This window comes from Marmota flaviventris, chromosome 12 (genome assembly GCF_047511675.1).
Source record: "Marmota flaviventris isolate mMarFla1 chromosome 12, mMarFla1.hap1, whole genome shotgun sequence".
Classification (NCBI taxonomy): Eukaryota; Metazoa; Chordata; class Mammalia; order Rodentia; family Sciuridae; genus Marmota; species Marmota flaviventris.
This window is the reverse complement of record NC_092509.1, coordinates 47,818,622-47,845,163: the sequence shown is the minus strand read 5'-3', so window position 1 is coordinate 47,845,163 and position 26,542 is coordinate 47,818,622. Positions and strand designations below refer to the sequence as shown.

General features: G+C 35.0%; 1 protein-coding gene across 4 annotated transcripts in view; it reads left to right on the top strand.

The window, feature by feature from the left end:
• Hspa14 (heat shock protein family A (Hsp70) member 14) overlaps nt 1-19,559 on the top strand; it is a 29,757-nt gene extending 10,198 nt beyond the window's left edge. For 2 of the 4 annotated variants that reach the window (XM_027928598.2, XM_027928597.2), the window contains exons 6-14: nt 917-1,007; nt 3,051-3,155; nt 4,194-4,355; nt 5,731-5,886; nt 7,778-7,880; nt 16,460-16,672; nt 17,211-17,384; nt 18,730-18,800; nt 19,358-19,559. In XM_027928598.2, the coding sequence (XP_027784399.1) occupies nt 917-1,007; nt 3,051-3,155; nt 4,194-4,355; nt 5,731-5,886; nt 7,778-7,880; nt 16,460-16,672; nt 17,211-17,384; nt 18,730-18,800; nt 19,358-19,436 (1,154 nt within the window). In that variant the 3' untranslated portion in view covers nt 19,437-19,559. The remainder of the gene's footprint in view (nt 1-916; nt 1,008-3,050; nt 3,156-4,193; nt 4,356-5,730; nt 5,887-7,777; nt 7,881-16,459; nt 16,673-17,210; nt 17,385-18,729; nt 18,801-19,357) is intronic. The other 2 variants (XM_071599951.1, XM_071599952.1) reach the window with 2 other exon arrangements.
• The last annotated feature ends 6,983 nt before the right edge of the window (nt 19,560-26,542 follow it).

Below are 26,542 nucleotides of genomic sequence, written 5' to 3'. Positions count from 1 at the left end.
CGTTGACCTTAAGAAAAAGATGACATACTTTTGGCTTATGGGAGAAGCTGAGTATACAGCTGACTGTAGAACCCAACCTATATTATAGAACTGGTTTTGGCCACTAGCTCACTTTGTAACCTTGATATTTAAATGACTTATCTTCTGTGACTTTGATTTCCTTGTTACATTCACATTGAGTATCCTTTATGTGAAATGCTTGGAACTAGGATTGCTTCAGAATTCAGAGTTCCTCAGATTTGAGGATATGTGCAGAGGTCTTGGAGTTGAACATCCCCAATCCAAACATCTGAAATCTGAAATGTTCCAAAATCCAAAACTTTTTGAGCCGTTGACTTGGAGAATTTCGTATTTTCAGAATAGGCCTGTCCACACTGTAATGTAAATGGTTTGGGTTAGATGAGCATTTTCAGAACTTCCTAATAGTCAGCAGTCAAATAAACATGAATGACAAATATTATATCTCTTAAGATTATCAGCACACTTTGAACAGGAGTGTAGGCAGATCAAATAGGTATGAACAAGCTGGGAAATTCTGGAATAGATTATTTATAAGGGTCATTTATGAATCTGTGAGGTGGAAGGCAGCCCTTGTATTGAAATAACATGATGCTATATCTTCACATTGACTCATTAGTAGCTCGTTCTCTATGAATTTAATCTAATTTGGAAGATGGTTGAAACTTGGAGGGGAGTCAGGCTCTTTGAAAAGTAGCTAGTTCTGTGTCCACAAGCTATCACCAAAATCACACTTTATGATTTATAAAATTGACAGGGTAAGGCAGTCCAGTGAATTGGAATATTTGTTTAGTGAGATGATCTTTGGCATAAATTTAAAAATCTCAGAAACTATTGCTTAATATTTTTCTTCTCATCAAAATTTATTTTTCTTTTTTCTTATTTTTTTAATGTACAGAAACAGCTCATTCTGTCTTGGGCTCAGATGCAAATGATGTAGTTATTACTGTTCCCTTTGACTTTGGAGAAAAACAAAAAAATGCTCTTGGGTAAGTATACTACAGAGTTTATCTTATATGCTTAATTAGGAGAAATACAAATTTCTTGGTATCACTATAGAGTAAAAGGTAAAATTGTATTTCAAAATAACTTACCTGGGGCTGGGGTTGTGGCTCAGTGGTAGAGTGCTCACTTAATGCGGGTGAGGCACTGAGTTTTATCCTCAGCACCACAGAAAAATAAAGGCATTTTGTCCACCTCCAACTAAAAAAATATTTTAAAAAAACCAACTTACCTAATAAATAATGTTTATAAATACCATAGTATGGCAATAATATTTCCTTTTACAAAATATCAAGAGAACAAAAAAGTTAGATGTGTGGTACCCTATTAGCTGTTTTGATTGGAAATGTTTTTAATTACTGAGTTAAATTGATGATTATGGATCACTTTGCCTGTTTCATGTAATTGAGGTTTATGTGGGAATTACATAGACTGTTCAATTGTGCAAAATTTTCTGATTATTTCATCATCTTAAATCATAACATCTAAACAAAAATAGTTAACATTTCGTGTTTATGGGTGATCATGAGAATAATTGGGAAACATGCCTTTGCTTTTTCATCAGAGATTTTATCAGGGGCTTTGACATGCATGGAGGTTGCTTCTGAGACAGAGGATTGCAATATTTACCTTTAAAAACTGTGACCCTAGATTTTAAAAAATTGGAAAATTCCAAACTGTTTTATGAATTTATCTTAATGTCTTTATAACATTTTTAAGCTTGGGTGGGGCAGGGGTTGTGGCTCAGTAGCAGAGTGCTTGCCTCACACATATGAGGCACTGGATTCAATCCTCAGCACCACGTAAAAATAAATAAACAAAATAATGATATTGTGTCCATGTATAATTAAAAAATAAAAATAATAATTTTAAGCTTAGATTTTTTTTCAGTGTTTATTGATTACTATTTAATTCACATTGTATTCAGGTTTGAATACATGGAGATAAATAAGACATGGTTCTGACCTCACAGAATTAGCAGGACAATTAGGGAAGAGTGTGATCAGTGTTTTGAATTGTGAAAGTTCTGAATAACACGTAGGAGGGCATCTCTTCTAAACACTGAGAGCCCAAAAAGAATTCACAGAAAAAGTGAACTTTTTTCTTCTTAGCACAGACATTTTTTTTTTCTAATTTTGCCACTCTGATGGGTTTTTTTTATACCTTTATTTAATATATTTATTTATTTTTATTTAGTGCTGAGGATCAAACCCAGTGTCTCACACATAAGAAATTAACTTCTGGTTTTGTATATGCTTTAATCTATATAGACTGTGTTGTAGTAACTTGCATAATACATAGAATTTCTATATTCAGTTCTCTTAAAATTTATTATAATTCTTGATTTATAGGCAAGTGCTCTACCACTGAGTTATAACCACAGCCCAGCATGGACATTTTTGAGTTCTTTATTTTTCTTACTTGGTATAAACTCATAATATTTTCTTTGTCAAGAAAATGAACTCTGGGGGCTGGGGATGTGGCTCAAGTGGTAGTGCGCTCGCCTGGCATGCGTGCAGCCTGGGTTCGATCCTCAGCACCACATACAAAGATGTTGTGTCCGCCGAAAACTAAAAAATAAATATTAAAAAATTCTCTCTCTCTCTCTCTCTTTAAAAAAAAAAAGCTTTCTCAATCTCAATATTAAAAAAAAAAAAAAGAAAATGAACTCTGAACATTGTAACTTTGAACAGAAAGTGAACTCTTGAAAGAGTACTTTCCATTTCAGATGTTCCACTTTTCTTGCACTTCATGTCTGCTTCATGTCTACTTGTGAAATCTTGCTTGCTATTGCATACTTTTAAAAAAAAATTTTTTTTTAGTTATACATGGGCACAACATCTTTACTTTGTTTATTTATTTTTATGTGGTGCTGAGGATCAAACCCAGGGTCTCACACATGCAAGGCGAGCACTCTACCACTGAGTCACAACCCCAGCTCCTATTGCATACTTTTTTATCAGAGCTTTTCTAAAGGTGTAGGTTTAAACATTGTGATATTAAACTCATTGAAAGCAAATTGTTCACAGAGAAGCAGCTGGAGCTGCTGGATTTAATGTTTTGCGTTTAATACATGAGCCATCTGCAGCTCTTCTTGCTTATGGAATCGGACAAGACTCCCCTACTGGAAAAAGGTAAAGACCATATTTGCAGTAATAAGTTTTCTCAGTTTTGAAAATTTTTTAGATTATGGAAATAATGTAAATAGGGATTGTTATATAATGCAGTGATTTCTCACCTTTATGGAGAGAGAGAATAAACCTCCCACCTAGAGTTTTTCAAGTTATTGAGAAAGAGGAAAGCAGGGAAAGGACATAACAGGAGGGGAGATTGATCTTTTCTGCACTTCTCTCTGTTGGAGGAATATTGGAAAATTACAGGTCCAGCCCAGTTCCAATGGAAGCTAGGACATTGTTCATTTTACTATCAATTCCAATTATTAGACATGCTTAGAAGAAGTGATTATATTTTATGTATAGTTGTATTGGCAAGAGATAGGGAGAAATCCAGCCTGAAGATCTGAGAAGATTCGCCATTCTTTTGATGGTGAAATAGTAAATATATACTTACTACAATTTAGTTGTCAACATTTGTCTTAATAGGTGTGATAATCACAAAACTTTAGAGAAATTAATTGATATAATATATTGTGTTAACTTTCCTTAATGGTTTCACCTCATTCAGTTTCTCATGTTGAAGAAACTAATATGTATAAATCACTAGGAAATTATTTTTAGGCAAACTAGATGAAGATAGAAATAACAATAAGTGTGAATTTTGATACATAAGAATTTAACTTCTCGTTTTGTATATGTTTTAATCTGTATAGACTGTGTTGTAGTAACTTGCATAATACATAGAATTTCTATATTCAGTTCTCTTAAAATTTATTATAATTCTTGATTTATTTTGAAAAGTAGTGTTTTGGACTATGATTACTCAGAAAAATATAGTTTTACTAGCATGATTATGTAAAACATTGGCCTGAATTCAGAAGCACTAAGTTAAAGTTGGATTATATCTAAGGGACTGTAGACAACTTATTCCTCTGAGATTTTCAGTTTCTTCATTTGCAATTTAGAGGGATTAAGTTAAGTGACTTCTACCATCCCACCTGGCTTTAGAATGTTGTGATTCTCTGATAGCCTACTCACTTTATCTTTCTCTTGAAGCAATATTTTGGTATTTAAGCTTGGAGGAACATCCTTATCTCTCAGTGTCATGGAAGTTAACAGTGGAATGTATCGGGTTCTTTCAACAAACACTGATGATAACATCGGTGGTGCACATTTCACAGAAACCTTAGCACAGTATCTAGCTTCTGAGTTCCAGAGGTGAGTTTTAATGGTCTAGATAATACATTTTGATTGAGGCTGCTATTCAAGTATAAAAAAATTTTTCCCTTAATTTGCTTTAAATTACTGTGCTGAAAATGAAGATGGGTTTTTTTCAGTGCATGGGAACTACCAATAGGAAAGATGGGTACTAATTTATGTACATTTGACTTAGCAGGAGATAGTGGGGTCAGGGAGGATCCAGCCTGAAGATTCAAGAAGATTCCCATTCTTTTTCTTTTTTTAGTTGTAGATGGAATACCTTTATTTTATTTATTTATTTTTATGTGGTGCTGAGGATCGAACACAGCGCCTCACACATGCCAGGCAGGCGCTGTACCACTGAGCTACATAACCCCAACCCCAAGATTCCCATTCTTTTGGTAGTGAAAAGTTACAATGTCCTGGGATGAAGAGGCCAAGCTGCCTAGTGTAGGGTGCTGGAATTTCTCACTCAGTGCAAAGGAACCAATAGCCACTGAAATGTTTGGGTCTGGTGATGGCTTTATTGTGTTGTTATCATCATATCCCAGTGAGTTAATATCTTTTGGAGTATTTATTTTAACGAATCTACCACAAAGAATATTTGAGTCTTATTACTGTATGTAATTATTCCATTTAAAGTGTTGATCCTATTTGGACATATCAAAAGTTAAATATATTACATGTTTATTATATGTTTATGTATTATACGTTTTGTTATATTGTATTAGACATTGACAATCTAAGGAAAAAACAAAACATGTAGTTGAAATAGCATTTTCACTAGTTCACCAAACTCATTGGTTGAAAAAAAGGTAATTTCTCACTTGTTTAATGAAGATCTACACTGCTTTGTCATTTTAACAAAGCAATTGATCAAACAGTTTTAAAAATTAATGAACATTGGAGATAGGGGAACTTTAATTTTACATATTTTCTGGGTCAAATTTCTTTCGAGAAGCATATTTAAGTTTTGGGGTTCTTTAAATGCTCAAAAGATAGTTTTATGCAATTAAAACAGTGGTTATGTTGTGATTGTAAAGGGTGAGATAGGAGGCAGACCCAATTACATAAATCTTCAACCTCTATCTGTCTCACCTGCAAAAGGATATCTATTCTACATTCTTCAAATTACTGTCTATTATTGTGGTTACATAATACACTAATTCAAAATATTAAGTAAATTGGTTATTTCTCAAATGGACCCTTCTCTTAATTGCAAAAAATATCCCTAGGAAAGTTTAGAGGGATTAGAAGCCAAATACTAACATCTGGTATGTAATATTGATTCATAAATTTATTATTGCTCTAAGAGCAAATATTAGGTTTTAATTTCATTAAATTCTAAATGACCCAGTAATTTTAAATTTCAAAGGCTATGTTTTTAATTTAGGTCCTTCAAACATGATGTGAAGGGAAATGCCCGAGCCATGATGAAACTGATGAACAGTGCTGAAGTCGCAAAACATTCTTTGTCAACCTTAGGAAGTGCCAATTGTTTCCTTGACTCCTTATATGAAGGTCAAGATTTTGATTGCAATGTGTCTAGGTAAAACTGAAGTTCAAAAAACTTTAATAAATCATTCCAAGAGCATTTTATGTGGGTATGATTTTCTCACCTTAAACTTTTTTGTTTATTTTTTTATTTTTTTGGTACTCAGGATTGAACTCAGGGGCACTTGACCACTGAGCCATATCCCAACTCTATGTGGAGCGTCTCCTGTTTCAATATTACTTAATAGTAAGCATTGTATAGCAAGCTGTATTTTAAATATTTGGATTAACTAGTTGAATCCTCATATCAGCCCTAAGAGATAGATACTGTTATCTTTCTCATTTTACACATGGGAAAGCAGAAACAGGTTTCATTACTTGCCCAAGGTGTGATACAGTTAGGAAGTGATGGGCCTGGGATTCAATCCAGGCACTTTGAGTCTAAAATTTAGCTCTTCAACTGTTAACACAGTAGTAAAGATTGATGTCTCTCTTGTTTTTGTTTACTCTGCCCATCATCATTAGTATTTTATATCTTTTATTTTTCACTCTGTACTGGTGATTGAACCTAGGGCCTCACACATGCTAGGCAAGAACTCTACCACTAAACTACACCCCTAGCCCTAGTATTTTACATTTTAATAGCTTTTATGATACTTAGTGAGTATAGATTTAGTGTACATAAAACAGTTTTTAATAGCCATATCTTTTACATAATCTAAGACATTGTCTATAAGTGATTGCATTGTACTTTGGACATTGCCCCAGTCTTTCATATCGAGTGTTTATTAATAGTAATAATAGCCATCTTTGGTTAGCCTATTGAAATCTCCCAAAAATTTGGCAGGTGACTTTCAAACATAGTAAAGCCTTGAAGTGTTGCTGCATTGTATAATTTTTAGGATTCTACTCACTATGTTTGTTTACCTTCTTTTTCTATCTCTTTTTCCTAATTGAGTTTTAGTGCTGCCTAATACAATAGCCACTAACCACCCATGGCTATTTAATTTAATCAGGAAAAGAATAACATTTAAAATGCAGTTCTTTGGTACCACTAGCTACAGTTCGAGTACTTAGTAGTGCTATGTGGTTAGTGATTAGCTGAATGTTCTGTTGGGCAGCACTGTTCTAGGGTAAAAACACATTTTAAGCCATGCCCCCAAATACAGAGACGGTGTTAATTAAATTGAATAGATACTTCTTTGTGGGTAGATTATCTATTTTCAGGATGCCCTGAAATTAAGTTTGTCAAAGTACTCAGTATGTGTTTGCTTATTAATATCAGCAATTAATTAAGAAGAGGGAATTTATAACTTTTCATTAAGTAAATTAAGTTCTTAGAGTATGTTTAATATCTGTACATAACACGAGTTTTAAAATCATTCATCTACAATTAAGAAGTTCAGTATGAGATTATGGAGTATATTTTCATGAACATGAATCTTTTTAAAAATTTTATTATACACTAGTATTCAAACTTCTTAGTGCATAAGGACTGAGGTACAACTGAGAGTATAATGAAAAATAATAAGAAATAATTTTAATGCTTTAACATATAAAAGTAGCAAAAATTTCCTAATGATGGTTTGATTAGGGTCAATAGGCTTATTGTTGTGAATGCTCCAATTTGGGTATTTATTCTTAGATTTTTTTTTTTTTTTTTTTTGAAAGCTTATAAATAGACCATATAGGCATGAGAGCTTCCCACCTGGATTTGATATTAAATATTTTTATAAACATCTAGATGAATAACTTAAATTGACACACACCCATGACATTGCACTGTTTAATAAATACCCTACTCTGATTGTAAACCTATCATTCCAAAACTATCACATTAAATTTTGGCATTGTTCTTTACAAAAAAGTAAGTTTGATTATACTAAGCCTTTACTTTTTGTGTTTTTCTTCTCTATGTGTGTGTTCACATGTGTGCTCATGTACAGAGCAAGATTTGAGCTTCTTTGTTCTCCTCTTTTTAATAAATGTATAGAAGCAATACGAGAACTCTTAGATCAAAGTGGATTTACAGCAGATGATATCAACAAGGTAATGCATTTATATTTTATTTTTGGAATAGTTTCAGATTTGAAATTTAGAAAATAGCTCTTGGTACAGAAAAGTATTTTTATGCTTGTACTTTCAGAGTTTTTATTAATGAATAAGTAAGCTTTGTTGAACTTTGATTAATGACTCGTGATCTCTAATTATGGAGATAGATTATATATATCTATATCAATTTTCTATATATATGTATATATTTTTCCCCTTCCAGTTTCCCAGAAAGGAATAATTCCTTTCTAGTATACTTTTTTTGAAAGTATGCTATGTGCCTGGCACTGTTTTTAAGTACTTTACATACATTAACTTGTTGACTACTTACCAACAACTCTGTGAGGAAGGCTCTGTTATATATCCCCATTTTATAAGTGGAGGCACTGAGGTACAGAAATTGAGTGACTTGCTGATGCAGTTAGTAAGTAGTAGAGCCAAGATTTTTCATTCCTGAGCCTGCCCTTAAATTATACACCATACCACATCTGTTTATTTGCTTAGGAAAGAATTTTGATATTCTCAAAAGCGTTCAGGTTGTTTAGTTTTATTTTTTCCCCCAAATTATTTCTATCCATTGATAATTTTTTATAAACTTAAAATGTTTTTTAATAATTTCATTATTAAAGTAACAATTATTCATATAAGAAAATTCAGAAAATACCAAAATCCAACCCATATTATATTACAAAATATTTTGAATTTGTGTGTATAAGTTTGTTTGCTAGCCATGGTTTTTGGGTTTTTTTTTTAATAATAGTTCAAATTTTGTACGTACAATAATACAGTCAGTTTCTTTCTCCATATGACTGTATAATTCTCATAAACACATTTTGAAATAGGTTGTTAATATCCTAAGAAAGGAAAGGCACCATGAATTGTCTTACTGTTGTTTTGTGGACACGTAGGTTGTGACTTTTCCTCCCCTGTTGATGCCTTTGGACACAGGCCTGTACCATATTTGATATTATCTCTTCCAGTAGATTCTTACAGTAAAATTACTGGGTCAAAAGTATAAATAGTTCAAGACTATTTTTACCTCAAATTACTTTCTAAGAGACTTGAATTAACTATTCATGCAACTCTGTAACCTTGATGACACTAAACTTTATCATTTAAAGATAAATTTCCAGTTGCTTGTTGAAATAAAAAAGGTATCTATTTTGTTAATTACTAGATTATTATTATTACTATTTTGGGTACCAGGGATTGAATTTAGGGGCTCTTGGCCACTGAGCCACATCCCCAGCTCTATTTTGTATTTTATTTAGAGACAGGGTCTCACTGAGTTGCTTAGTGCCTCACTTTTGCTGAGGCTGGCTTTGAACTTGAAATCCTCCTGCCTCAGCCTCCTGATCCTCTGGGATTACAGGTGTACACTACTGCTCCCGGCTAATTGCTAGATTAGTTTTTAAATGTTTATTTGATTTTGTATCTCCTTGTGTATAAAATTCATTTTATATTCTTAATCTAATTTAATTTAAATCATAATACTTTTAAAAACATTGGGTCAAGAGTTTTAACTATCATTTATTATAATCTTCTTTTGAGACATGTTCCTTACTGTTTAATTTTGACTCTGTTATGGAAAAGAATATTTGAAATACAGAAATTTCATTTGTCAGTTTAAATCTATTGATCTATTACTCTGATTTCTTCAGCTGCTTTGTTTTACTGTATGATAAACAATAATACTATTTTAACTTGTCTATAGTTTGAAAGTTTTTATATTTTTAGCTTTTTTGGTGAATTCTATATGATGGAAATTTCTAACTGGTTTCTGCAAATCAGTTCAATAAGTTTTGGGGACTGTTTTGACACTTATAATATCCCAAGCATTGTACTAGTTGCTTAAAGGCTAACGATGGGTGACAGGAGAGAAGCATGAGAATAATAGTATAAGACAGCAGTGGAGAAGATGTGGCCTTAGACATCACCTGCCTGAACTGGAGTCCTCCAGTTCTGATAGTTCTGGATTAGGCAAATCACTTTATTTCCTGAGGCCTTTATTTCTTATAAGAGAGTAGTAATACTTTAGAAGTAAGTAGTATAACTTATTATATAGGATTATTACAAGAAATAAACAATATCATTTATAGTACAGTGTGGGGCATACTGATCAATTAGTGTCAGTTGTCTTCCTAGGACTAAGAACATTGTTAAAGATCCCCTCTCTGGGTATTTCTAAAAACAGGCTTTTGAGAATTTAAAAACATGAAATTGTGTCTCTAGTTTGTTTACTTTTCTATAATAACTAAACAGCCCTCAATTTTTGTGGTTTTCTAGAGCAAACTTTTTTTTTTTTTCTTACTTAGGTTGCGTGTGGCAGGTGGCTGGAAGTCTGCTGCCATGGTTCTGTTCCCTTTGCTGCTCAATCTCAGCTCTAGGATATAGGAGCAGCTATCTGGGACATGCAGTTCTCATGGGAAAGGGCAGGAGGGACAACACTTAAGAACACACACTATTTTTAAAGCTTTTCTTTAGATATGTATGACAGTGCGTTCATATTCAATATCATGGCTAGGCCTGACAGGCAGGCAGGGAAGTATCCCCTACCTACAAAGTCAGGTAATAGGCAGGGATGGATAATCCTCTTACAGCAAAGGGTAATGAGTGATTGGGCTTCACATGCACTAAAACATTTAATCTTCACAAAAGCACCAGGATGTAGGAACTAGTTATCTGCATTTTCAGATGTGGAAACTAAGGTTTCCCCAGAGGCTAAGCAGTTAGCTCACAGCTATAAGGCTAGCATGTCAGGACTGAAATTCAGGCAGTCTGCCTCTAGAAGTTGTGTTCTTGATGCTTGTGCCCATTGCCGGCTAGTTTTAGTATTTATAGATGTAGTCTTAGGAACGATTATTTTTTCCAGAAGGAATCCTTTGTTCTCTTGCTTCAGAAGAACGGGTTTGATTTCTGGCCTGAGGACAGAGAGCATCAGGGTTGAATATTCTCTTGAATATGCACTTTCCCTTCTTCCCCATGTTTTCAGCACCTTGCGACTCCCCTGCTAGCTGCTCTACATTTGTTTCTAAGTTCCCATAACTATGGAATAATGTGCTGCCACCTATCTGAGTCAAGGGAGAGATCTTAGGGGTCCAGTCACTCCATGTGAAAACAACCCCAGCCCTGTGTTTGATTCTGTGCTCTGCCCTTGGTTTTGGTGGATACTTCTGAGCACCAGTCCACTCTGAATGATGAGTTGAACCACCCTGCTTCTCTCAGGTTATTTTCAACTTCATCTGCTTTAAAATAATTACCTCTTCCCTTTCAGCTTCCAAAATTTGTTGAAATCTCTAACTCAAGCTCTTTCTTTCTTTGCCCTTCTACTTTTATACCTTCTTACTGTCAGATTAGTAGGCTTATGGAAGGGTGCATAGAAAAATGGGTGTGGTTAGGGGCTGGGGATGTGGCTCAAGCGGTAGCGTGTTCACCTGGCATGCGTGCAGCCGGGGTTCGATCCTCAGCACCACATACAAACAAAGATGTTGTGTCCGCCGAAAACTAAAAAATAAATAAATAAATATTAAAAAAATTTTCTCTCTCTCTCTCTCACTCTCAAAAAAAAAAAAAAAAAAATGGATGTGGTTAATCCCTGCATTTTATGACAAAGCTCCCAGATTCTACAACTGCAATTTTAATAGCTCCATAGGATTTTGTTGCATTGATGTTACCATAGTTTAAAAACTAATTCTTTATATTAGCTATGTAGGTTATTTTAGTTTTATATTTTATAAATGGCAGTCTTTGCGACTTTGTGATCATTCTAATTTCCTTGAAATAAAATTTAGCATAAAATTTCAGATGTTAAGACTTCTAATATTTGTTATCAAATTGCTCACCAAAAAGCAGTTTACTTTTTGAGTAGATGTGAACCTTCATTATTAATTATTATTTTCATTTTTAAATTCTCTATTTTTCTTTATCTTCCATTTTGCCATTTTGTGAACTCTTTGGATTGATGATTTTTAATGGAACCTTCTGGATTTTCTGGGCATACATTCAAATTTATTTACTAATTAACCCACAAGTAATTATTGAGCATACTTATTTTATGCTAGACAGGTTCTGGACACCTGGGATACAGTAGTAAATGTAACAAAGTCATTGCCCTTTTAGAACTGATATTCTACTTAGGATATAAAGTTAATAAATAAACAGCTGAGAAAATAATGCCTCCAGTTTTGATAAGTATTACAAAAAAAGATAAAGCAGGATAAGGCTCTACCTAGTGACAAAGTGTATTATTTCAGGTCAGATTCCCAGAACAAGCCATGTGAATGTCTGCCAGTGTCCCAGGCAGAGGAACAGCAGGTTGAGAGCATGTGTGGTGTGTTTAAGGAGCAGCAGGAGGTAGTGTGGGTGGAAGAGAATAACTGAACAGGGAGAGTGGGGATTGCTGAACCTGGCAAGGAAGTAGGGAGCACAACACCAGAAGAACTTGGGCAATAGCTTGAAGAGTACATTGTCGTCTGCATTTAGGGAAAGAGGTCTGGGCTTGAGGTATGCATTTGCAGCACATGCTACTTAGAGCCACCAAGCAGAATGAGATCACCTGCAGAGCAAGCAGAACCACATTAGAGGAGAGACCCCAAGACAGAGCCCCAGGCCTGAGATTAGTTAATAGACAGAAGAGGATCAGCACAGGGGATTTAGGACTAGTCTGCTAGGGAAGAAGAGAATCAGCAAGTAAGGGAGGGAAAGAGCAACTGTTCTGTGCAGGCAGGTGAGACCTGGTGGTTGATTATTGGGCTTGGCAATATGGGATGACTGGCTATAAGAGCAGTTGTAGTAGAGCTGTGCAGATAAATTCCTTCCTAATGTGAGTTTACTATAGAATAGAAGGTATTCTGTGGAGATAATGAATATTGGAGTCTCTCTTGAGAAGCTGCCATTATAAGGGCAGCAGGAACATGTGGTAGGCTAGGGGTGTCAGGAAAGGCTGAATCTCTCTCCATTTTGTTGACTTTATTTCTGTTTTATATTTAATCACCGTGATCAGAATGTAAGTACTTTTGTTGATACTGGACATACTCCTTTTGTTCTTTTTATTAGGGGCATGCTATTAATCTTTTATCAGCAAATATGATTCCTGGTAACTATTTTGAAATAGATTTTCTTTATCTAATGAAGATAGAATTTCCTGGTGAGCATGGTGATACATGCCTGTAATGCCAGCCAGGCCAAGGGAGGAGTATCAAAAGTCCATGGCCAGTCTCAACAACTTATTGAGAACCTGTCTCAAAAAAAAAGAAAGGGTGTGGGGATGTAGCTTAGGGGTAAAGTACCTTGGAGTTCTATTCCCAGTAGGGGCTGGAGGGTGGGTGGGAAGGACATTTCCTTTTTTCCTATTTTTAAAAGAGTTTTAATATGAAATAGGTATAGAGTTTTCACAAATGTATTTTTGTACACCATAATACATGGTTTTCTTTCCATTTGTCTTAAAGCTATGTGATGAATTATTTTGTTATTTAAATTTCTGTGATGATTTCTAATTTTCACAAAATTTATGCTAAGTTAGCAAAAAGATAACCCATTTCAGAAGTCTCTATCTTATCCTTATTGTCTAAACAAAATGGCCCCTTTTAACATATGGTTCAAAGAATAGTTGTCCTGTGGTGGTGAGGGGGCTCTGCTTTTTAATTGTTCTATTCTAAGAAAGTGCTGGAATTGCTCAGCTCTTGTGCATGGCCTCACCCCTGGATGAGGAGCTATCAGTGACTTTTTTTGATCCATCTACTCAACAGTTGATCCCAAGTCTGACACATATGGACAGTCAGAGACATATGGCTGAGCTTCAAGGAGACTGCAACCTGGGCTTGGTCCTTTTCTAATGTTTTCTCTCCCCTTCTTTCTTCTACACATATATTGTGATCTGTGCATCAGTGTTCAGCCTCTTCTAAGGTTACGATACTATATGCAGAGACTGTACTTCCCTCTTTTTGCTCTCTGTCTCTGGAAAAAAAGTCATGAGACCCTCAAAGAAATAGGGGGTTTAATCCATTTTGACTCAAGTGCTTGAACTTACTCAGAAGGACAAAATATTATAATATATGATTTTTTTTTTTTTTTACTCAATACCTCTAAGCCAAAACATCCACACTTTTACTTTTCTTTTTTTGACCCATTTTGCATTTTTTAACTTGAAATTTAAAACATGACCTCCATTATCAGGCAATTATATTTTTACCCTTTTATACCCAGTTGAGTTGGTAGTCCTTGGCAGTTTTTTTTCTTCCTACACCCAAAAACTGAATTCACTTTCATGCCTGAGACCTATAAAATACTTGAGCTAGTGATGTCTTTCATGTGCATTTTCTTTAAGAATAACCAGAATAACCTCTGATAATTGTTATTTTCCTTTTTTTTTTTTTAAGGTACCAGGGCTTGAACCCAGGGCTGTTTTACCACTGAGCTACATCCCCATCTCTTTTTATTTTGAGATAGGTTTCACTAAGTAGCTTAGGACTTCACTGAGTTGCTGAAGCTGGCCTCAAACTTGTGATCCCACTGCCTCAGCCTCCCAAGTTCATGGAATTATAAGTGTGCAGTACTATGTTTTTTATCTCCTTGTTTTTTATCTTCCAGTTTTAAAATTTCCAATTAGTTAAGTCCTGCCCACCCCACCCCAAAACTCATATGTTGAAGCCATAGTCCTCAGCTCATCTCCTATTGGAGATGGTACCTTTAAAGAAGTAGCTAAGGTCATATGTGGTCATGGTGAGGGCCCTATTCCAATAAAATTCCATGTCCTTATATGAAGGGACAACCAGAAAGCTGGTTCTTTCTCTTCCTTCCTCTCTCCCTTGGGAAACAAAAAAGAAGTCATGGTGGCCACAAACAAGCCAAGTGAAATACTCAAAATGAAACCTACCTTGCCTTGATCTTGTACTATGAAATGTCTATTGTTTAAGCCATCCAGTCTGTGGTATGCTGTTAAAGGCAGCTTGAGCAGAGTAATACAGGTGGTTGGAATTTTTTTTTTTTTTTTTGGTACTGGGGATTGAACCCAGGAGTGTTTAACCACTGAGCCACACCCCTAGCCCTTTTTATTTTTTTATATTTTATTTTTTATTGTTGTAGATGGATATGACACCTCTATTTTATTTATTTATTATTATGTGGTGCTGAGTATCAAACCCAGGGCCTCACATGTGTGTTAGGCAAGCACTGTACCATTGAGCTGCAACTCCAGCCCTTATTTTTTATTTTGAGACAGGGTCTTGCTCAGTTGCTTAGAGCCTTGCTAAGTTGCTGAGGCTGACTCTGAACTTGTGATCCTCCTGCCTTAGTCTCCTAAGCCGCTGGGAGTATAGGGATGTGCCACTATGCCTGGGGTTTTTTTTTAAACCTCTGTTTTATTTTATGAAATATTGCAGAAATTGTATTTGAAAAGCCTTTGATAAGAATAGTTAACTATATTTGAAATTCATGTTTTTCTATTATAATTTAAATTTTCAGAAATCTCATTGTAGACTAAATGCTTAAATAATTTATTTAAATTAAAACGTATTGGTTACTGTTAACATTAAGAGTATCATACTTTTCATCCCCCCCAAAAAAAAAAACCAAAACCCCAAAATTTCCTGGGTTATTTAAAAAAAAATTATAGAGCTAATGTTTTGTTAATATAGCTTTTGGATGTTGAATTTGAGAAATTTGCAAAGCCATATTTTTTTATTCTCATGGTATTTACCTGGGGTCCTAAAATTTTAGAAAGGACTTTTTTTTTTTTTTTAAGCCTAGAAAATAGACCTTTTGTGGTTTCTTGCCAAGGCAAACATACTTTTTTTTTTTTTTTTAAATGCTTCAGCTGATGTTACTCATCCCTCACCTGAAGATTAATGTGGTAACTCTTATTTCATTCACATGACACGTTAATGAGTCCTAGTTCTCATTAGTTGTTCTTCTCTGCCACACATTGGACTTTGAGACTGTTAAGACTATAAAATAAGAAGTGTTTATTGATGATTTCCCTGCCTGGGTATTCATTCATTCATTCATTCAATATTCCGAATCCCATGGAGTCATAAGTGCTGAATGAGTGGGGAATGTAGATGATTTATAAGGAGCAGTTTTACATTAAGTTCTTCAGAAATAAGAAATCTAATCAGATAGGACTAAGAGCTTAAAATATGGTTTTGTAAAAATACAAAACATCTCTTTTTTTCCTTAAGACAATATTTTTCCATGGTGAAGTCAGATAGCATGGCACTATTTTGTCACAAGAATGATGTCGTATTTATTCATATATTTCTTTAAAAGATGTTGGAACAGTACAAAATATTAACATATCTTATTCAAGCGTCTATTTGTTGTTAAGCCTTAGGTGCAGAGTATTAATCATGAACCACATATATACTGCTGAACTGTATTTTATGCATTTTTTGAGTAAAGAATATGTTAATTATATATGAAACGTTAGATTTAGATATTTATATATTAAGCATGACAATATGTTAAATGTATGGTTTTTTAATTATGTATGGTTATGATGGCTCAGCCCATTACATTTGATTTTGAGAAACAATCATTCTTGTAAAAGTAAAGAATTGAAAATTATTTTCTTTTTCTAGATTGTCCTTTGTGGAGGGGCTTCTCGAATGCCAAGGCTACAGCAACTGATTAAAGATCTTTTCCCAGCTGTTGACCTTCTCAATTCTATCCCTCCTGATGAGGTCATCCCTATTGGTGCAGCTATAGAAGCAGGAATTCTTATTGGGAAAGAAAATGTATTAATGGAGGACTCTCTAATGATAGAGTGTTCGGCCAAAGATATTTTAGTTAAGGTATGTGTAGCTTTTCTGTGCATTCACACAAATTAATTAACATAAGTTTTCATATACACCATGATTTTACAATAAAACTTTGTTATACTGGTAAAGATTTTAAATTTAGGTTTATAGTTTTATTTTTAATAAGTTTCTTATATTCTTTTAGTTTAATATTTATCTAGCAGGTTGATTTCTTTGGAAAGTGAAATAATCATAAGCTTCTAATATTTCTTTTTTTTAATATTTATTTTTCAATTGTAGTTGGACATAATGCCTTTATCTTAGTTATTTATTTATTTATTTATTTTTATGTGGTGCTGAGGATTGAACTCAGGGCATGCTAGGCACATGCTCTACCGCTGAGCCACAACCCCAGCCCCAAGCTTCTAATATTTCCATGTATTTTTTAAACAAAGTGGGATGGAATTAATTCATATTTTTCTCATCTTTTCCTAGTTTCCACATTTTCAACAAAGAATATGTATTTTATTTATAATAGAAGTTTTTCTCATCTAAATATCAAAAGGTATGCATCTTATTTTCCTGCTTACAGGGAGTGGATGAGTCAGGAGCCAACAGATTCACGGTACTCTTTCCATCAGGGACTCCTTTGCCAGCTCGAAGACAACACACATTACAAGCCCCTGGAGATATATCTTCTGTATGCCTCGAACTCTATGAGTCTGAGGGGAAGAACTGTGCAAAAGAGGAATCCAAGTTTGCCCAGGTGAATACATAAAATTAGACTGTGACTTAGTCACATGCAACTGTTCAGCTTTTCCTTCTGGATTAGATTCAGTTTAATATCTCAATTAATACAAAAATTACATAGGATATCTAACCCTTGTTTATGAATGAATTACTTCTACTTAATTCATTTTTAGGTGAAGGAAGAAATAGTGATTTTAATTTGAAAGTTTGGAAAAATAAAAACAAAATGCAGTTTGTATTTTTACTGCTTCTCTGTTCATGCTCTTGGCTCACCTTGGTATTAGGTACTAGAAGAGGAAAAGAACACTTTTTTGCTTGCTCATTGCACCTGGCAATCCATTCATAAACAAGTGTTAGGTGTCCTATGTCCTGTGGTTACAAAGTGCACCCCTCTTGTAATCCCAGCAACTCAGGAGGCTGAGGCAGGAAGATGGCAAGTTCAAAGCCATCCTTAGCCTCAGCAACTTAGTGAAACCCTGTCTTAAAATAAAAGAGTTGGGGATGTGTCTGAATGGTAAGCCCTCCTGGGTTCACTTCCTGGTACTAAATAAATAATGGAAAAAGTATGTATAGCATACCTGGGCTGCACCTCAGACTTACCAATTTGGCATCTGCTGGTTAAGTTTTCAAAGCTCCTTTGATAATTCTGCTGTGTAGATAGAAGCACTTTCCTATGCACTAGGTCTCTAATCTCTGATGATACTTTTAGTATCCCCCTTAGGGGCGCTCTCTCACTCCTACCTTTCCTTTAAAACCAACTGGAGACTCCACAGCTGCTGTCACTATCTAACTTAAAGATGCTAGATGGAGAAGTATTGGTCAGTAACACTGATCTTGGAAGATAATCTTTCAGTATTTCCATCTGTTCTAATCTTTTCTTTTTACAAATGAGTAAAACAAGGTAGTGACTTACTTTGGTCATTATACTTGATCTTGGCAAAGTCTGACAAGTAGCTCAGTGGCAGAGCACTTGCCTTGCAAGCATGGGGCACTGGGTTCAATCCTCAGCACCGCATAAAAAATAAATAAAGATATTGTGTCCATCTACAACTAAAAAAAATTTTTAAAAATAGTACTCTGTATTTTCTGAGATAAACTACTTCTTATAAACAGTCATTTTAATCTAGATACTAAAGAGGGACAAATACATTAGGTGTTTTATATGTTCTCCATCCCAAGTATACACTTCCAGTAATAAAGCTTAACTATTATTCTTTGAATTCTGTTTAAATGTTAGGAGAATTGGAAACTGCCCTATTTTAAAAGGTTTGTTTCAGTAAAAAGTAAAATTTGTCCTTTGTAATAATTGGTGCATATGTCAAAGTTTTGAATCATCTTTGTCTTATTTTTTGCATAAACAGGTTGTACTCCAGGATTTAGATAAAAAAGAGAATGGATTACGTGATATATTAGCTGTTCTTACTATGAAAAGGTACAAAATTAGACTCCTTCTAATGTTAAGACAATTCATTTTGAAACTTGACCCCTTTTGTGAGTTTATTGATTTTTTTCAACCATTGTCATTCTAGGCAAATCATTTATTAAAAACTTAGAAAGATTTTTGTCAGTTAATCACATTTTTCACCTTGAAAACTTACTGTATTTTACAGAGAAGAGCTTATCTCAAGACATTGGTTTGCATTATGAATATTTTATGAATTAAGTGTAGTCAGTGTAAATATTTAATCTGTGATAATTGGAGATATAATTTTTTATCAATTTTCAATGTAATTTTCTAAGGTTTATATCTTGACATTCTTTGCCCTATGAATGGGTAAGTATGTTTCATTATTGCTATAGTAAAGCTCTAGGAAAGAAATTACTAATTAAATTTAGCTGAAGACACTAAAATTGTGTTTATTCTTAATAATCCTCTTTTAAAAATTTAAATTAAGTCTTATTTACTCCAAGTCCTCAAGTAACTTCTTAAGGACTTTCTGTTTTTATAAAATGAGCTTTTAAAATGTTATTCATTTTTTGTTTGTTTAGGGATGGATCTTTACATGTGACGTGCACAGATCAAGAGACTGGAAAATGTGAAGCGATCACTATTGAGGTTGCATCTTAATGTTTTAGATAACCCAAGCCTTTTTTAGAACTAGAATATCAATATTACTTGGTTTTGTGTATAAGCAATGTTTTTATTAAAATACTTTTCCAATAAACATATGTCGTGTTTATTAAATTAAAATATGTTGCAGTCTTTTTGTTTTATTTTTCATGTAAAATAAGCCAGTATTAGTGGTAAATAGAGGATTTTTGATCATGAGGCTCTTTATAATTAAACTAAGTTGGCTGAAGGAAATTTTATTGGAAATTTTGCATGATGTTTTAAAAATTTTTATTCTTATATAACTTCCAAATTTAAAAGGGTTTTATTGATTTTTGATAGATAATTAATAATTAAAAGTCCTTTATATTAATTGAAAAAATTCAAGAAACATATGCAAAGTTAAGATGCCAATCTGGGCACGTAGTACATTGGTTCAGCTCATGAGATCTTGAGTTCAGTCTCCAGCACCAATAAGTAATAAAGTTGAGGCTGTTTTGTTGTGGTGGTGTTTTTTGTTTTTAACAGTACTCAATATCAAATCCAGGGCCTTGCAAGACATCACTTTTGTTAAAAAAGTAAACTCAACAGTTGTGTATCAGTGTGCAGTGTGTGTGTACATGCATACCACATGTGCGTACATACATAGAAAAGAAGTCTAGAAGGCTAAAGACCAAATATTGTAGCTTTGATAGAGAGAAATATGGGAAGGGTTTTTATCTTTCTTTGTTAAAATTTGTTAATTTTTTCCCCTCCAACAAACATCTTTTTCTTCTGAAATTAAAATATTAATATCACCTTTTTGATATCTCATCTTAATATATCCTTCAAGTCAGTCAATGCATCTTTTGCATATTTTATGGCTTAGGCATACAATAGAAAAGGACAGGAATACCACTGCTTCTGACTTGACTTGTCACTTTGCATGGTTTATTTTCCCTCCAGACATGTCAACTTTCTAATTGTTATCAATAAGTATTCTGACGCATTATGAAATACTTTCAAATTTCCTTGCACCTCAGGTGATAATTTTTTATTCTGAATTTGTGAAAGATATGCCAACTAGATTTTCTAATGGTTTTTAAAAAAAATTTAAGGTGAAAATAGCTTTAACTTTTCTCTCTGTAAAAATGTATTGATATGTATTTATTACAAAATTAATATTAAAAACTAGAAGAACGCAAAACATCTTGTATTCCACCACCCATGAATTTCCCACTTATCTCTGCTTTGTCATGTATATTTAAATACTTGAACACTTGTTAGCAAAAGTTTATGTCTAATTATAATGTTGCCTGTTTGCATGTCTGATGTCTGGAGGAGAGAACCAACTATAAAAATGAAATGACTAACTATAATGGTGAAGTTGTTGGGAGCTGTTGTGATATGAGCTGCTATAATCCATAGCATAACCCTAGACTGGGTGGCCTATGCACAGCAGAAAATTATTTCTCACATTCTGGAGTATGGAAGTCTGAGATTAGGGTGCTGGCATCTTCGGGTTCTGGGAGGGTTTCCTTTTTTGGGTTGCAAACCACTGACATACCCAAACATGAAGGACAGAAGGCAAGAGAATTCCCATGGTCTCTTAAAATGCTAACCCCACTCATGAGGACTCTAGCCAGCATGACCAAAACACCTCTCAAAGGCCTGCTTCCTAATGCCAACACATAGGGGTCTGGATTTCAACATTTGATTTTGAGATAGGGAACACAAATGTTCACTTCATAAAAGAAGGCCATAAAATGTTTCATTATGAGCTGGCAGCTTTTACATATGTAAGAATTCCTAATAAAGTAACAGAGAACAAAACAAGTTCTACAGACATCTAAAATGACAATGAGTTACCACGGTAACATTTACACACTGCATATACTATGATTTACTTGCTTTAATAATCTCATTTAAAATTTTGATCTTGCCATAGCTTCATGATATGTAGAGTAATATGGGGAATGTTATTTGTTTTCTAGATCTGAAATCGATTTAAAGAAATTATTCAATGTCTCATAGTAAATAAATGGTGAATTTTGAATTAATATTCACACACTAATATTTTAAACTTAATTTTTCTTGACTACTATTTTAAGTATATTAAATGCATTACTTTACTTAAATTCACATTTTTAATCCATTGTTCATTGTACTGTTTTAATCTGATCTCAGAGAACATTTACTAATTTGAAAGAGTATGGATCACCTGAAATCATGTTTTAAAGTGGTTTTTATGAAAAAGAAATTGGGACAGCAAGGTAATTTGTCTTTAAGACATCGGTATGTGACTCTCAGTTGCTTTTGATTTCCTTCTCTATTCCTTTATAGCTGGGATTTACGAAGAGTTTCAAACATTTTGGTCCCAGAACTTTTACACTTAAACATTTTTGAGATCAGACACATGTGGCTTGCACATATAGTCCCAGCTACTCGGGTGACTGAGAGGGAGAACCGCTTGTGGCCCCGAGTTTGGGACCAGCCTGGCAATATAGAAAGACCTCATCTCAAAAAAATAAATAAATAAAAAAGAAAAGAAAATTTACTGAGATTCTGAGTTTTTGAACTTTTATTTATAATACCCTGAGAGATATGGAAAGAGATTTTATAAACATATTCATATGTATAGTTACATAACTATATACACTTATCTGCCATACCACTCAAGAGACTGAGACCAGAGGATCTCGAGTTCACGGCCAGCCACAGCAACTTAGACCCTGGGGTTGTATGTAGTAAAGGGCCCCTAGGTTCGATTCATAGTAGCCCCCGCCTTCCTTAACTGTTAACATGAATAACAGTTTAATGAAAAATACCTGTCTAAAAAGTAGTGGCAACAGTGATGGTCTATATTTTTTCAAATCTCTTTATTTAATGTCTGGTTTAATAGAAGATAGCTATATTCTGATATCTGCTTTCTTCCATCAGTATTTTGCAATATCCAATTTGTGTAAACTCTGGAAAACTCCACTGTATACTTATGAGAGAAGGAAAATAAACAAGTCAGATAACATGTTGGTATCATTATGAAAACAGTCATGTGTCACTCTGACAAGGACACATTCTCAGAAATTCTTTGGCAATTTTAACATTGTGTGAACATCTTAGAGTACTTACACAAGTGAAGATGGCTACAATGTCAGTTAAACAATCACACAGGCAGGCTGGGGTTGTTGTGGCTTAGTGATAGAGTGCTTGTCTAGCATGTGTGACACACTGGATTAGATTCTCAGCGTTGCATAAACAAAGGTCATTGACAACTAAAAAAATATATTAAAAAAAATCACACAGAACCAACATTGTGGCTGTGGTTGATTGTTATGTGGCGGTGACTATTTATGAGCTCTTGAGTCTCCTGGATCTTCCTACCATACCTTTAAAAATGGTTTTTCTAGATAGTAGACACAGTGGTGAATATTAAAGAGAAAATACCTACTCTGACCTGGAATTAAGGAGATTCAAGACTAGGGAAACAAAGGAAATTTGATTTACAAAATAATACAATATATTCATTCTGTATTTTTTTTTTTTTTTTGGTGTTGGATATGGAACAAGGGCTTCACACTTACTAGGCAATTGTTGTACCTCTAGAGTACACCCCCAGCCTAATTCTGTAAATTTTTACTAAAATTTATAAAGAACAAATAAAAAATACAGACAAGATAATTACAGATTTTGATAAGTGCTCTTAAGTATCTAAAGAAGAGATGAAGTGCTATGTCAAATAGGGTGAACATAGGAGGCCCTTCTGGAGAAGTGACTGAAACCCAAGTGATAAGATAGCCATGTGAAGAAGGGGAGAAAAGTATACCTTAAACTAGGAAGTAATTTTGGGATGACAAATTATTTATTTACTTGTTTATTATCTGCCCCTCCCACTAAGAAACAGGCTCCATAAAGACCGTGTTTACCTTTTTTTTAATATTTATTTTTTAGTTTTAGGTAGACACAATATCTTTATTTTACATTTATGTGGTGCTGAGGATCGAACCCAGTGCCCCATGCGTGCTAGGCAAGCATGCTACCACTGAGCCACAACCCTAGCCCCAGTGTTTACCTTTTATGTCCACTGCTACATTCCCAGAACCAAGCAGGTGCATAGAACAGGAGATGCACAAAGAAAGATTTTTGAGAGAGAATTTTTTTTAATATATTTTTTTTTAGTTTTTGGCAGATACAACATCTTTGTTTGTATGTGGTGCTGAGGATAAAACCCGGGCCGCATGCATGCCAGACGACCACGCTACCGCTTGAGCCACATCCCCAGCCCACACAAAGAAAGATTTCTGAATGAGTGTGTATGTGTGTAAAGGGGTGTCCCAGAGAAACTAAGGGGAGAGTGGAACAAAGTAAGGTTAGAGAACCAGTTCCAATCACAGGAGGCCCTGAGGCCACCAGTAGGTTTGAGTTTTATTCTAGTTGTATTGGGAAGTCTGTAAAGTAAGAAAGGGCTGCTCCACTTTGTTTCAGATCACTTTCACTGGATGTAAAGTGGATTGGGAGGGGAGCATAGTGGAACTGAAGCCAGTTTGGCTTTTAGAGGACTTCTGCTCAGGGCACTAGGTGGGTACTGTGGAGATAGTATTGACTCAACTAGCTAATGGGATTATAGACACTTCCTGACTTACGATGGTTCTAATGACAAGTTTTCACCTTTACAATAGTGTGAAAGTGATACTTATTCAGTAGAAACCCTATCCTACTTCAAATTTCGAATTTTGATCTTTTCCTAAGCTAGTGATAGGTGTATAATACTTTTCAGGACTCTGGCAACAGCAGGACCTAACAGCTCCCAGTGAGCCACAAGATCATGAGGGTAAATTACCGTGTACCGTGTTGCTAAACCATGGTGTTTGGTAGGTTAAGTGTATTGAATGCATTTTTTACTTAATATGTTTTCAATATATAATGGGTTTATTGAGATATATAACCTGATCATAAGTTAAGGTACAACTGTGATTTTGAGAGTGAGGAGGGAGTGAATCAAGATGACACCTAGATTCTCTTAACAATACCTGAATAACAGTGGTGCCAATGAATTGCTATGAGAAAGCCTGTGGAGCCTGGAGTAAAGGTAATGAGCTATGGCAGCAAAAATAATTTCAAATGGAATGTATTCAATTTGAAATTTATGTCACACCTGAGTGGACATGACCATTAAGCATTGTGGATATTCAAGTCTGGAAGTGAGGGCAGAGCTCAGCGCTAGAGACCAAAAGTTGGGAATCTGAAGCATAAAAATGATGTTTCAACCAGCCAGTGTAAGATTTCTCTGTCACCGTTAAGAGAAATGTGGTCCCACAGCCAAGTCCTGGGAGTGCCTAATGTTTGGGTTGGGTAGAGGAAGGCTAGCTGAAAAGGGGACAGCAGAGAATTCTGTGGAAAAAAGGAGGACTAAGAAAGAGGTTGAGTAGTGATGCGTACTCATGGTCTGCTATGAGATCACAGGAGGGGCACTGAGAACAACTGGGGAGCGCAGAAGGAAAGAAGGCCTTGGGAAGGAGAGGAGGCTTCATCCAAGTCTTAGAGGGTCTATAGAAGTATCTAGAAAAGTCCTTGTATGGGGCTTATAGGGCCTTTTATTCCTTCTTACCAAGGTAATGAGATACTCATACAAAACAGTTAAATAGCCAGGCATGGTGCTGTTTGTTTGTAATCCCATGGGCTCTGGAAGCTGAGGCAGGAGGATCCTGAGTTCAGAGCCAGCTCCAGCAATAGCAAGGTGCTAAGCAACTTAGTGACAACCTGTCTCTAAATAAAATAAAAAATAATGCTGGGAATGTGGCTCAGTGGTCAAGTACCCGAGTTCAATCCCTGGTACCGAAGGAAAAAAAAAAAAAAAAGGAAAAGAAAAACAGTTAAATTTGTAAAAATGAGCAATTAAACCAAATCAATTCATAAGGATATTATATTTTGTTATCTTTCTCTACACTTTTTTGGTACAAAGTTGAAAAGGCTGAATGTTTTCTCTGATATGTGGATGCTAATTCACAATAAGTAGTGGTGGTGAAGGTACTTTGCATTAGACAGAGGGGAGTGAAAGAAGGGAAGGGGGGGTATGGGGTAGGTATAATAGTAGAATAAATAGGACATTATTATCCTATGTGCATGTATGATTACACGACCCGTGTAACTCTACATCATGTACAACCAGAAGAATGAGAAGTTATACTCCCTTTATGTATGTTGTATCAAAATGCATCTGTCATGAATAACTAGAACAAAAAAAATTTTTTTAAACATTAATATTAAAAACAATAAACATCTTCTCAGGTGGCTAAGCACCTGAGAAGTATTTCATAATAGAATGAGCATGTCTTTAGTGTTCTTCATTTATTTCCAATTTATAAATATCACGTTTTGAAAACTAATTTTTCACATGGATCTTTAAAAATCCTTGGTAGCTGTCAGATGGCTGTCTGCGAATTTTTCTCTTCTAAGATTTTTGCTTTATTTAGAATAATCACTATGGGTGCGGAGTGAAGAATGGATAGGATCAGGGTAGGAATGGGGTCGTCGAGGGTGTGGGACCAGTTTGGAGTTCCTGGAGTCATCCTGCAGTCTTGCTACCATAGTGTGGCACACCCAGGCTCCCCCAGCAGCATCAGATAGAGCTTGACAGAAATGCAGCAGCTCAGGTCCCATTCCAGACCTACTGAATTTGAATTTGCATTAAACCAACCTCCTCAGATGATTCATATGTGAGCAGATCTGATCAAATCAGGTGTTCAAAATGTGCAGCACATTAGAACCATCTAGGGAACTTTCAAATAGATGCACACTGCCCTGGCCTCGTGCTACACTAATTAATCAGAATCTCTGCGAGTGGACTAAGCAGACAAAACCTCTCCTAATGATCCTAACATGCGACCAATTTTGAGACCTCGTGCTCCTGCAGGAAGGAAGGAAATGGGCTCAGCTGTGTGAAGTACCGACGTGAACCTTCTTCCCACCGTAAAGTCGCGCTGCACGTTCCGGACGTGTACCGTGCACGCAGTGCCTATATAAAGTGGCTCAAAAGCGCGGCGTGGGAAGGGCTGGCGGGTTTGTTCCCCAACCTAGGAGAGAATCGGGACTAGGAGGTAGGGCTCGGCTGCGCCTACCCGGCGCGGGGTTCGCCCCGCCCCGCCTCA